Raw genomic sequence first — 13,209 nt, 5'->3', positions numbered from 1 at the left:
TACTTAAAAAGGCAACTAGAACTTTTAGTTTTTAACAAACGTTTTTACTACTGAAAAATATACGTAACTTAGGAATCAACTCACGTAACGAACTTCTATATTCGTATATTTTTATTTTGTATAAAAGGGGGTGTGTCCCCTCGTTAATACCTCGTTCTTTACACTAAAGCTTAAATTTTGTCCCAATTCTTTAAGAATGACCCCTGAATTAGAAGGCCGTAGAATAAATAATTGAAATTACAAAAAATACTTTACCACAAAGAGCGAGCTATTTGGGAGGAAAAGAACCCCTCATATGCGTAATAATCTCTGTTCGTTTTAAATTTTAATGCTGTTCCTCAATTTCAGTTGAAAAAACTTTTTCATATTTATTTTTTCATTGTTTTTTTTATAATAATGCTAGAAAATCCTGTGCCCCCTTCATTGAATCTCTTTTCCCCCATGAGATATTCCTCCAGGCAAAGATCTTCCCACGGAGCACCCTCCCCACAACCCCCCACAACCAAAAATAATCCCCATGAAAAAATCTGTACACTTCCCAATAGCCATTACTGTATCTAAACACTGGTCAAAGTTTGTAACTTGCAGCCCCTCCCCCGGGGACTGTGGCGGAGTAAGTCATCCCCAAAGACATAGTTATTATGTTTTTCGACTATGCTGAACAAAATGGCTATCTCAAAATTTTGATTCGTTGACTCTGGGAAAAAATGAGCATGGGAGGGGGCCTAGGTGCCCTCCAATTTTTTGGTCACTTAAGAAGGGCACTAGAACTTTCATTTCCGTTAGAATGAGCCCTTTTTCGACATTCTAGGACCACTTAGTCGATACGATGATCCCTGGAAAAAAAGAATAAATAAATAAACACGCACCCGTGATCAGTCTTCTGGCAAAAAATACGAAGCTCCACGTTTTTGAAGATAGGACCTTGAAACTTCCACATTGGGGTTCTCTAATACGCTGAATACGATGGTGTGATTTTCGTTAAGATTCTATTACTTTAGGGGTTGTTTTCCCCTATTTTCCAAAATAAGGCAAATTTTCTCAGGCTCGTAAGTTTTGATGAACAAGTCTCAATTTGACAAAACTTATATATTTAAAATCAGCATAAAAATACGATTCTTTTAATGTGTCTTTTAGTATCAAAATTCTGTTTTTTAGAGTTTCATTCAATATGGAGCCGGGTCGCTCCTTACTACACTTCGTTACCACGAACTGTTTGAAATAAACAACAAAAAGATTTAGAATAAGTTCTTTAGCAATAAAAAGACTACGTCAATAAAAAATGAACAGACGTTAATTTAAAAAAAAAATTCAATAGAAGAAGTTTTTCAAAAAAAAAGTCAAGAGGTACTTTTAAAATAAAAAGCGCTGTAATAAAGTAAAATAATTTTCTAAGCGTAAACCTAACACAAATTACCATAAAAAATAAAGCCAAAAATGAAAAGAAATTACAATAAATAACCGAGTCAAACTAAAAACGAACAGAAACTAAGAAAAGCAGGACTGACATCCCCCACGCCTTCTAAAAACAAGTATATAATTAGCTCTATACTGAAAACAAAATTCATTCAAAAAAATTTCTCTTTTAACTTCTCAAATTCAAAATTATTACTATATATCTGATACTATTCAAAATACCACTAAATATCTTATCTTGTTAAACGAGCAATAATTGGGTATATATGTATTTATGTATGTTTCTCGAAAACAACTCCATATTTTTTCGGAGAAATTGACAATCTTGGATTTACTGGCCTAAAAAACTATCTATATAAGTCACGAGTTTGAGGAGATTCATTAAGAGCCTTCAATTGGAAAAAATAACCGTAAATAATGTCATATTTATGAGCACATTTTAAGAGCATACATAAGTCATATTTGCCTCTGTAGTGGTTGTATCTTTTTTAGTGTCTATGATTAAGGCAAAATAGCACAAGATACATATGATTGACAAGAAAAACCGTAAGATTAACGTTATATTTATGAGTGGCAAAGGTAAAGAGTATGGAAGAAATGTCTATAAAGTCATGATAAACGAAAATGAAGAACAAAGAACTATAGAGTCAAAATACTTGCGTCAGCAAGAATTGCAGCAAGTCAAAACAAAAGTGAAGAACAATTCGGTTCGAACATAAACAGCAGCAATAATTAATACGATTCAAAAACATAAGTGAAGAACAAAGAAATATGCGCCTAAAAGATATGCCACAGCAAGAACAAAGAAATATAAGATTAGACGATAAGTGGCAGCCAGCATTACAAGCGATAGCGAGAAAGCAAGTATCGGAACGTTTTAAAAGTGAAGTGCAGAACTAAGAGTTGTGCTGTTAGAAGACAAGCAACAACGAAAATCAGATGGAGCGAAAAATAAGAGTGAAGAAAAAATAATACGTTGGAAGAACAACACCATCACAATCTTCAACGCCAACAAAACGTGGCGCAAAACCTATAAAGATGCCATACACTACGCCACTTTTGATTAAAAGTCATTGAGAACCTTCAACCTTATATGTTTTCCCTAAGGAGTCCTCCATTTTCCCAAGGAAAGAGTAGCAAACAAATGTGTTGTGTTTTGAGATTCGTACTTACAACAGGAATCAATATATGCAAGCCTGCAACATGCCAAGTGTCGGGGTCCAGCCTCAAAATCGGCTACATAATTTTATTTTTTTTTCTTAAAATTGGTATATTGACATTTCTGGTCACAAACCGATCCAAAAAGGTCAGTACTTTAAGGATAATTTGGATTTTTCAAAGGGTGTTTGTATCAAAACTGTCATTACGTTTTCATTTTTTTTCTCATTGATACACCCTGAATGTTTGTGGTCTGAAGTAAACCACAAACTTTCCTCTTTGAGTTGGACCCCTTCTTCCCTCTTTCTGGCAGAGAAAATTTTAAATTAACTTATATGACTTGCTAAGGCTTTTAAGACCAGGATCTAAATTTGGAAGCATAAAAAAGTATTCAAAGTTATTTAAAGGTGTACAAATAGCGGTTAGAAAAAATGAATATAAATCAAAGTTAATATGACAATTGAGAAAATTGCTTGAGTTATTTACTTTTCAAAGTATAGAATAGACCAGAGTTAATAATTTGAACCCTAAATAATTTTCTTGTTAATTTCATATTTTCCATACCAATTTTAGTGTAAAACTGGAAGTTTACCTATGAATTTGATTTTTAGACTGCAGTCTTCTAGAGCTAGTGGTCTCAATTAGTAGAGGGGGTGTTCCCCACCCCTCTTAATTTGAAAACAACACCTTTTTTAGAAGGTTTACTACAAAAAAACTGTGTATACTGTAAAACACCATATTGTTTTGAGTTTCTGTCCTGAAACAGTTGTAGAGTTTAGGAGAAAAGGATCTTCGGCCAATCCTTAAAGGGGATTACTCCATTATTGTCCTGTGTTATATGTCCAGTAAAAATTTCAATTAAAGTACTTTACCTCAATTGTAATCCTTTTGCAGCGACTAGGATATCTTGATAAAGCAGCTAGAGCCTCACTATGGTTTCGGTGGATTACAAATTCAACGTTGTTATGAATCTTACTGCTGTTGATAAATGCTGCATACCAGCTTCTACATGTCTGACTGGCGGCTTCTACATCTCTGAAGCTTAGGTATTCATAGAATGTGCATATAACCTACAACGGTATAAACTAGACCAAAGAACTTGGATGCAATGTGCGCTTTGTTTTTTTGTGTTGAATTAATGTTGACAATTAGCCCTCAGAAAGGTGAATGATCTATGCCACCTACCACTTATATTTGAAAACGTCACATATTTTAATCATATATTATACACACTTTAGCAATAACACGACAAGTAGTGTTATTACTTGCAGTAAATTCTTTCTGTTTTAAGTACTTTTACAGTAAAGACCTATTTACCTTTTAGATGTTTTCTTTTTATTTATTTTTCCCTTTGCCCAATTCATCTGGAAAAGGTGATCCTAGAAACATCAAAGAGATAGCTTAGTGAGGTGTTGAGGAGTCAAGTCAACCTCAAATTTTGGTTTAGAAAAAAGGCTATGAGTAAATATAGACCCCCGACATTTATCATAACTATTGAAATCATTTTCTTTATTATAATAGTCATAACAGCAATAATATCAATGTACTGCTACTGACATCTTAATTTAAAGAGACATCTTAGGTATTTATTTTTTACAATCGACACCAGCTTTGTATTTAATGTGGACACTTAGACCTCCATCTCAAAAATAAATAAATGATAAGGGGGTTCAAAAGTCGAGAGGACAGTCAATCAGTAATAATAAAAATTGTCATTTTAACTTTAAGACTCAAGAGATTTGTATTTCAAAAGTACATACTTCACCCCAGGTTCGCCAATGTTTCTCAAATAGGTGAACAGACTTTCAATAGAGAGACATAGAGGATTTGACATGAAAGAGATAATTTATTAAAAGATTTTCAATGAACATTCATTTTCATATTAAAACAAAATATGATATCATATCATATCAGCTGCGGTAATCAGAAGGAAAAGAATTCCTGCATAATTCAATTTTTGTTACTCATCCATCCCTTTGGTAGCTTTTCTTTAATATCTACCCAACACAAATCTAAAAATGTAAATGAAAATATTTTTTTTCATATAAATCAATCAATACATTTTTTCCTTCTTTTTTTGGAGGGGGGGGGGGGTCACCCCACTCTGACAGATTTCTTTCAAACTGGTACTTAAGTTTTTTAGATATAACAATCATTGTGGGTAGGAGCTTTCACAGAAACACATAACCTAGCATACATATTTTCAAACCTCAATACACCACAACTGAACAATCAAGACTTCTGGTAGTAATGGCTTCAAAGGGTTTTTTCTGTTGCTTGATTTCTGTTCTGTTACTTCTTTATTTCCTGCTTTGCCTATACCATGCTTTGCGTACGGAATGCTTGAGCTGTGCTTATACCTTGTTTAGTTTATAATTAGCCTGGGTCAATAAACCTTATTAATATAAACATAGCATGGTGTCAAAAGTAGGATCCATAAATCACCATGGAGGTCCAGCAACCAACCATAAACTGGGATGCTGGCTCCCTTGCTGAAGAATGGAGTTGCTTCAAACAGCATGTCCAGCTGATGTTCATAGGACCCCTAGCAGATAAAACTAAGAATTCCATGTGCGCTTATCTTCTGATCTTGACTGGGGAAAATGGCAGAGAAATATTCAATAACTTTGAGCTTAAGGATGGCAAAGCTCACAAAACAGAACCTCTCCAAGAACACTTCTGGAAATGCGCCAGTCCAAAGGAAAATAATGTCTTTGCAAGGTTCCTCTTCCAAAAACAGGACCAGTTGGAAGGTAAAAGTGTCAAAAAGTACATTACAGACTTAGACATTAGCTAAACCATGTATGTATAAGGAACAGGATGAGATGATTTGGGATAGAATTATCAGTGGAATCAAAAACCAGGCAGCCAGGGAGACACTACTGGCTAAAGGTGACTCATTGACACTAAAAAATGCTGTTGCAAGATGAAGAACCCACGAGCTGACCCAGGCTCAATTAAAATAATTTTGTCAAAGCAACTCCATACCACTTAAGAAGGAAATAGATACAGTTACACGCAGTTCACCTCAATATAACTTTCGAAGTCAGAGAGAGTTGGCAAGTAACGTTCTAAAAAGTGAAGAATGCTACTTTTGTGGTGCAGCATACTCACCAAAACATGTTTGCCCAGCAAAAGGTAAAAAGTGCTCACAGTGTAGGAAGCCAAATCATTTTGCTAAAGTCTGTTGAAGCAAGACTGTGAGTGCAATTGATGAAGAAAACGAGCAAACAGGAGCAACTTGTTACTCTCATAATAAACAATCAGCTTCCAGTTGGCTTCAAACTGGATACAGGGGCTCAAGCTAATATCATTCCCACATCAGTCTTTGATCAGCTCAACCCAAAACCCAAACTCTAGTCAACTAACCAAAGACTCACTAGCTACTGTGGTGCCAAGATACCAGTTCTTGGAACCTGTCACCTAAAATGTAGCCACAAAACCGGCACTACTGCAATGCATAAATTCTATATTGTTGACTCATGATCTGCTCCCATCACAAGCTACCAATCTAGCATCAGTTTGGCACCAAATCTGCAAACACTTACCTGTGAGTGATATTAAGTTAGAAGCAATCAAGGATGAAAACAATAAAGACCCCTAACAGAAGGATTCCTCAAGGCTAAAGAAAATGGATGGCCAAGCTGCAGGAAAAGGTGCCAGTCAAATATTGTCATGTTTTGGAGCATCCAGCATAAACACTACAGCAAATGGCATCATCTTTAAAGGAGAGACTTGTGATGCCCCAAGCTTTAAAACCTGAGATCCTGACGCAACTACATGCTGCCCACCTTGGAGTGGATACAACCAAGCAATGGGCATGCATGCTTGTCTCCTGCCAAAGTATGAATGGAGACATTAAGCAGTATGTCTGGAACTGCAGAACTTTTGCCAAAAACATGCCTTATAGACAAAAAGAGGCCTTGATTAACCATTCTGTCCCACCTCTGACATAGCAAAAGGTTGCATCTAATCACTTCAAGTGAAATGGAACTGATTTTTTTATCACTACAGATTATCACAGTCAATTTTTCGAAGTTGATAAACTGAGTACCCTCATGTCAAAGGCAGTGTTTACCAAACTGAAAACCCTTTTTGCTCAGTATGGAATGTCAGTGGTATTCATATCTGATAATGGCAGACAGGATTCCTCAACATAGTTCCTGGGATTTGCAAAGGCATGGGGATTCAGGCACCTCAAATCAAGTTCAATCTATCTGCAATCCAACAGACTAATCAAGAAATCAGCACAGACAGCCAAGAGCCTGATGATCAAGCCATCCAAAAATGATGACAACCCCTACCAAGGACTCTTAGAGTACAGGAACACTCCTGTAGATGGCCTAGCTGCACCAGCTCAACTCCTGATGAGCCACCAGCTACAAACAATCCTACCACGCACAACCAAACATCAACAAAAGAAATTAGTCTCAGAAAAGGAATTTCTGAACTTGTGTGAAGAGAGGAAGCAGCAGTAGAAGTCTCACTATGACAGATCAGCTAAACCCGTCTCCACTTTCAGTAGATGATTCAGTACATGTTCCAGCATCTGCACAAAGCATCTGGAGTCCAGCAACCATCATTGCCTGTTCAGAGCTGCTGCAATCATATATTATGGAAACAGAGGATGGGTTGGTGATAAGAAGGAACAGGAAGCACCTATCAGACCTTCCACAATGCTGTCCTGAATATCAACAAAGAAGGGCTGCATCAGTTTTGCCAAACCAGCAATTGCCCAATATACTCACTGTCAGAGATTACACATCTCCAGCAGAGTCACAGAAAAAATGTTACAGCCCACCCTTACCTTTCACACCATTGCTACCAGCTGCACTGCATGTGGAGGTAAAACCCACTGGAGGTTCTGGGATGCCAGATAAGCATATGGTGGTGAGGCCTAGTACCAGCTCCAGTACCACCACTGTCAGTTTACATCAACCAATCCAAACCAGGTCTGTAAGAGCTGTCAACCCACCTAAAAGGCTCAATCTGTAAATAGTGACAGTATGGGAGGAAGAAGAAGTGAACTAGTTAATGAATATGTATGAAGCAAGCCTAGCACCTTCTTACATGTACCAATCTGAAGGTAGTTATAAAAGTGTGCAAGCCTGCTCAAAGTGGATGAGTTGGAGTGAGTGTTGAGTGTTAATGTAAGAGGAAGTGCAGGCAGCTTAAATGACAAAAGAAGGAAGATATCGCATTCTGCTATGCTTGTGCTTAATTCTCTGCTGTGCATATACCATGCTTTGCTTACGTAATGATTGTGCTGTGCTTATATGATGCTTTATTTTATAGGTAGCCTGGGTGCATAAACCATATTAATATAAAAATTGCAGTAATGGCACCAAAGGGATTCTTCTGTTGCTTGATTTCCATTATATTACTTCTTTGCCAATGAGAAAAAAGTGAAAAACACACGAGGAATATATAGTTTTGGCTATGTATTTCATCAATAGGAGGGGAGGGGGTATGCGGTAAAGAAATGTGAAGCACTTTCGGGAATAATATTAGTATTTTAGATTTTTTGTTGTTGTGGTCTTCACAATTTGATGGTGTTTTCTTCTGATTTTACACTTAGATTCAGAAAAAAGCAAATACCATGAATCAATATAACTAGATTTGCAGCTAGCAATGCTTGTCGAAATCTATATTTGGTAAAACTTTCTTGCTTTTCTTGGAGTGAAGTTAATTAAGGAGAAGGAAATTGAAGAATAAATCGAGGGTTGTAGGTGTATCCTGAGCATTGTCAAGCTATTATTCTTAGTTCTTGGGCTGGTTGACAGCATCATTGGGATGTATTACTACCAACATGAAATCTGACAAAAAGACTAAACCATTGGATATGTTGCTAAACAATCCTGTTTCAACAAACAGCATTACAGCTTTCAAAACAGCTTTGATTAAAACCTCTTTACAAAAGGCAAACTAGAATATATATATGATCTTAAGAGTGATTTTCTTTACTTAGTACCCCTTAAGGGAACTGCTAAGAGTATCTTTCTTGCTAATTGTGATGTATCTGTTTGTTTTTGTTATGTTATAAGCTTATGAAATTTATTCTTTACAGTTCCAATAAACAGTCAGATTTTCAATTCCTGTTTACTGTTTCTTTTATTAATTGCATATTTTTATACTTTTCTAAGAAGTGCTATTGTTCTTTGTCATGAGACAGGTCTAAGGGAATGTAGCACTACCAGGTCTATGGGAATGTAGCTAGAAAGGGCTTTGTTGTTCAGAACAAAATAGACCTATAGGCAGGGCTGTTCCAAGCATAAGGGGGCAACTGGGTCAGCTGCCCTGAATGCTGCTGCTGAGGGGCTGTCCTTTTTGATTTGGTTTTCTTTGTATATATTTAAATTGGGAGGGAGTTGTTGTAATTAATTTTGCCCAGCACACCACCAACCCTAGGAACAGCTCTGCCTATGAGAATGTTAGCATTTCCAGTTTTGTTTCTCTAATTTTCAATCATTTTCTGTAACAAGAATTATGTATTTACTTACTGTTTACAATAAAAAATAAAACCATTAGGTTTTTAATCTATGCTCCTTTCCAAAGAAGTCATTTTGGACATTTGCAGTCCTAATAACATTTGCTTGTTGTCTGCTCTGTTGGTTGATAAAACCAACAACTTTGTTGTGACATAAAACTGATTATTCTGTGTAGACTCAAGATATCCATTTTCACCTGAGCAATCATACTTAAAATTTGGGTTGAAAAAAACAATATCTTAAAAGTGTCAATAATGCAAATAATAATAAAAAATACTATAATCTAATTGACTCAAAGATGCTGCATATTATCAACTAAAAATGTATTTTTTTTTAGTTTGATTGACTATATGCCTACATTGTATGACTATATATGATATTGCACCATCAGGAAAATGACAACAAAATTATCAAAAATTAAATCTTTCCTTTTTGTTTGTCTCCTTCAAGAGAGCATCTGAGCAGAAGATGATCTCTTTTCCCAGGATGCTCTCTTTTATAAGGGAATTCTATAGGCTGACTACCTGATTTGAGAATTTGTTTTGTAACCTGGTAATAGTGTGCTTTCAGTAGAGTAACTTGGCAACTTCATACTTTTATCATACCTCTTCTGAGCAAAAAACCTATTTCTTCAGGTTTCACTTTTGTAGTTGCTGGATGAATATACAGCCTAAATATAAGCCTCAAAAGGTAACTTTAGTTTTTAGATAGTGGTGAATAGTTAAAGAATTGGTTAAAAGCTAATAAGGGTAAGATACCCAATAGTCAGCTAGCTAATCTTCTCTTTACTAGCTAAATCATAGCTTAATAATTACACTTAGAAAGTGGATTTTTCTACCATTAGAGGTGGAAAAAAAAAATTAAGTATGTGATTAGCTTGAATATTGTATCAACACAGAAGCCTAATCTTGGCTGCACATTTAAATCTAGTAAAAAATCTTTGAAAATGTAATCTAGTCTTTGACACAGGATCTTACAATTAGAACAACATACCCTATTGACAGACACAGTTGACATTGGATGCACTTTATCTAAGACAAGTGCTGTGAAACACAATAATTAGTACAGTATTAATATAAACTAGAGTGTAGAGCTAACTTTTGTCAAGTTTTGTCACAAGCTGTCTAAACTGGAAACTATGCTGCAAAGCAACATAGTTTCTATACTCTAATTATACATATAAATGCTTATAAATCTAGCAGCACATCCATTTCTGGTTGACCCTCTTCCTCCATGGGGCAAACTAAAAATGTATTTAGTGGGCTTTCTTACAGGTAATATCACCTATAGAGCAAATTGTATTAGTCCATGAGCCCTGCAGGCTGAGGTTTGTATTCTATATTTATTTAATAAGCCTTGTTTGAAGTTTGGGTAAAATTATGACAGTTCATATAACTGGCCAACCAATAAACTGAATATACCACTTTTTGACTTTTTTATGTTCTTTATGAATATAATAATTGCTTATACTGCAAAATCAAATTTAAGCATTTTTGAACTCTTAAAAATGACGAATTTTCAATTAAAGTAAACTATGAGTTATCACTCATTTTCTACAAAACAAAAATGCATTTTCTGATGCAATAATACTTTTCTGAAAAATACTACTACATTTTCTCAGTGCTAAAATTATTTATAATAATTTTATATTATAGCTGATCAATATAATTTGTCTGTCAAGTCCCTCCCTTGGGCCAAGATTTTGCAGCAGTATTCTGCATCTCTTTCTGGTTGTTGTGTTTTCATTTTCTTTGTGTCAAAAAAATAGTGTCTTCTGTTTTTTTTTGTGCTCCATTTGTTTTTTAATTGATGGGTATTAAATACAATTGTTCATCGTTCAGTAAGTTTTGGTTAGGTTAAAAAGTGTTTATTAATATTTTTTTTTGATTTTATCACTTTGAATATTGACCTTGACAGAGAATACACACCATTCAGACAGAGAATATAGACCTTGCCCTACTGCCTGCAGGGCTTATAGATTAATACACTTTGCTCTATAGGTAATGTTACCTGTAAGCAAGCCCAATTAATGCATCTTTATCTCATTGGATTTTAGAAAGCTAAAAAATGGATGTGCTTCTTTAATATTGACAAAGAAACAATATACAATCATCAGAATCTTGCTATATGTAGTGATACACACTTTAGACATCTTGTGATGAAACTAAATATTTACCAAAAATATGTTTGTAATAAGGTTAGTTTAGCTTAGGTTATTCTAGGTCTTCTGGTTTGAAGGTACACAAAAAACATCTTTCTAGGTTAAATCCTAAAGTGCTTAAATTTTGAAATTGCAATAGAGGCAATTATAATATTTGTAAAGAGCATAAAAAAGGCATCAAGTGATATGTTCACTATATTGCTAAGCCAATAATAGGCTATGGACAGTCATATAGGCCCTATTTACCTTGAAATTATGAAAAACAACATTCTACCTTAATTTTCAATTAGCACTGGCTCTAGTTCTGAAAATGCAATACCTACTAATTGAGTAGAATTTATTAATGTTTTTTGGAAAATTTAAGCAATGCATTTGCATTAAACCTTGTAGGCCTAATCATTAAAACCTTGTAAATTCAGCAAAGTTTTACAACTACTATTTACAATTAAGTACAAAACAATGATTTTGTAGGCTACATCATTTAATCAAAACATCTATTTTGCAAGGTTTCATTTTTGTAAATAACAGATTTATAAATGTAATCAACGGTCAGGACCCTCTAGAGGGAGAAGGAGCGGAGGAAGCCTAGATACTTCAAAATACCTTCCCGGAACCCCTACTTTACCCTGTAGGCCCATGCCTGAAAGTTTCATTTTCCTAGCCTAACCCCTTTCCAAAATGGCCAAAAGTAGAATTTTCTGTATTTCTAACCTCTTCTGGTAAACAACTCCAAAGTCCTTCCAATCTTTCTTTTTTAATTATTCTAGTTTCCATGCTTTCTTCCATTTTGAAAACAGGATATATTCCACGTCAAGGGAGATTAGGGTTGCCGCTGGGTAAAAAAATTACTAGAGACTTAAAATTAAAATCACTAAACCAGCGTGTAAATCCTTTGATAAATGACTACAGATTACTATAATTATAATTTTTTTTATTATTGTAATTAATCAATTTTTGTATCCGTACTATATTTATACATAAGCATCTACAGGAAGGGGGTAAAATTACTCCCAGGTGTGGAAAAATATCTAGATATATCTTTTGTTTTTTCTCAAGCGAAAATTACCCATGAAATTTTGAAAAACACCCTTTTGTATTTTTTAAACAAAATCCTTCCTTCCTCCCTGTATTTTCCTTATCTGATACCCTTGGCTTTTACCCTGCACACCGAAAATTGGTTATTAGGGATCTAATCAAAATAATTATTTTGCTTTTTAATTTTTTTTTTCTTATTGACCCAAAACCACAGTTTTTATCCCGAAAATTATCCAGAATATTTTTCTTTTTTCCTCTATTTGAGGTAGTATAATAATTGAGACACCAGTGACAATTTTGCAAACGGCACTTTTATATTTTCATGAATTAAATGTGCCTTACTCATCACAGATTTCGATAAGCACAGGTTAGGTTGCTTCTTTAAAAAATGAGGTACTTGTTACTTATATGGAACACACCCAAGAAGTAAAGTTATGTTAATCCTAGTGAAATAAGCCAAATATGATGAAAATATAATTCTTCAGTTTATATACTAATATAATTTGCTCTGTATATTTGCACATTAAGGGGTGTCAAGGCAATTTAATATAACCTGAAATTTAAGCCACCCTCCAAATATGTACATATATAGCCCAAAGAAAACAAGTTCAATGCATTCCGTCACCCATAATTTGTCTTGCTGGCAATGGAACTGGTTTTCATAGATCGTACATCATCCTTATTATACTTAGCAAATTATCTTTAGAAAACTTTCATCCCCAAACCTATCCTGAGGGGCAGCATGGGTCATGTTAAATCTAAAGGTATAGTTTTGGAACCTTTCAACTAAGCTTTACAAAAACGGCTATCTGACGCTTTTGATCTAACAACTTTTTAAGGAAAAAAGGACGTGGAAGGGTGGGGGGTGGCTTATAGCCATCCAATCGTTTAGGTCAAATAAAAAAGACACCAGAAATTTTATTTTCCATTGAAATGAGCCCTCTTCCAAAG

The 13,209-nt window shown here is 34.8% G+C and overlaps 1 protein-coding gene across 1 annotated transcript; it reads right to left on the bottom strand.

The window, feature by feature from the left end:
• Nucleotides 1-524: 524 nt before the first annotated feature.
• LOC136043472 (F-box and leucine-rich repeat protein 13-like) lies at nt 525-12,053 on the bottom strand. Its single transcript, XM_065728390.1, has 3 exons — nt 11,935-12,053; nt 3,447-3,644; nt 525-836 (listed from the first exon to the last, which is right to left on the bottom strand). Exons 1-3 carry the CDS (start codon nt 12,007-12,009, stop codon nt 783-785), a joined length of 327 nt encoding a protein of 108 aa, XP_065584462.1. The 5' UTR covers nt 12,010-12,053; the 3' UTR covers nt 525-782.
• Between the last annotated feature and the right edge of the window lie 1,156 nt (nt 12,054-13,209).

This window comes from Artemia franciscana, unplaced genomic scaffold (genome assembly GCF_032884065.1).
Source record: "Artemia franciscana unplaced genomic scaffold, ASM3288406v1 Scaffold_6366, whole genome shotgun sequence".
In the NCBI taxonomy this organism is placed as follows: domain Eukaryota; kingdom Metazoa; phylum Arthropoda; class Branchiopoda; order Anostraca; family Artemiidae; genus Artemia; species Artemia franciscana.
This window is presented reverse-complemented; position numbering and strand designations above follow the sequence as displayed.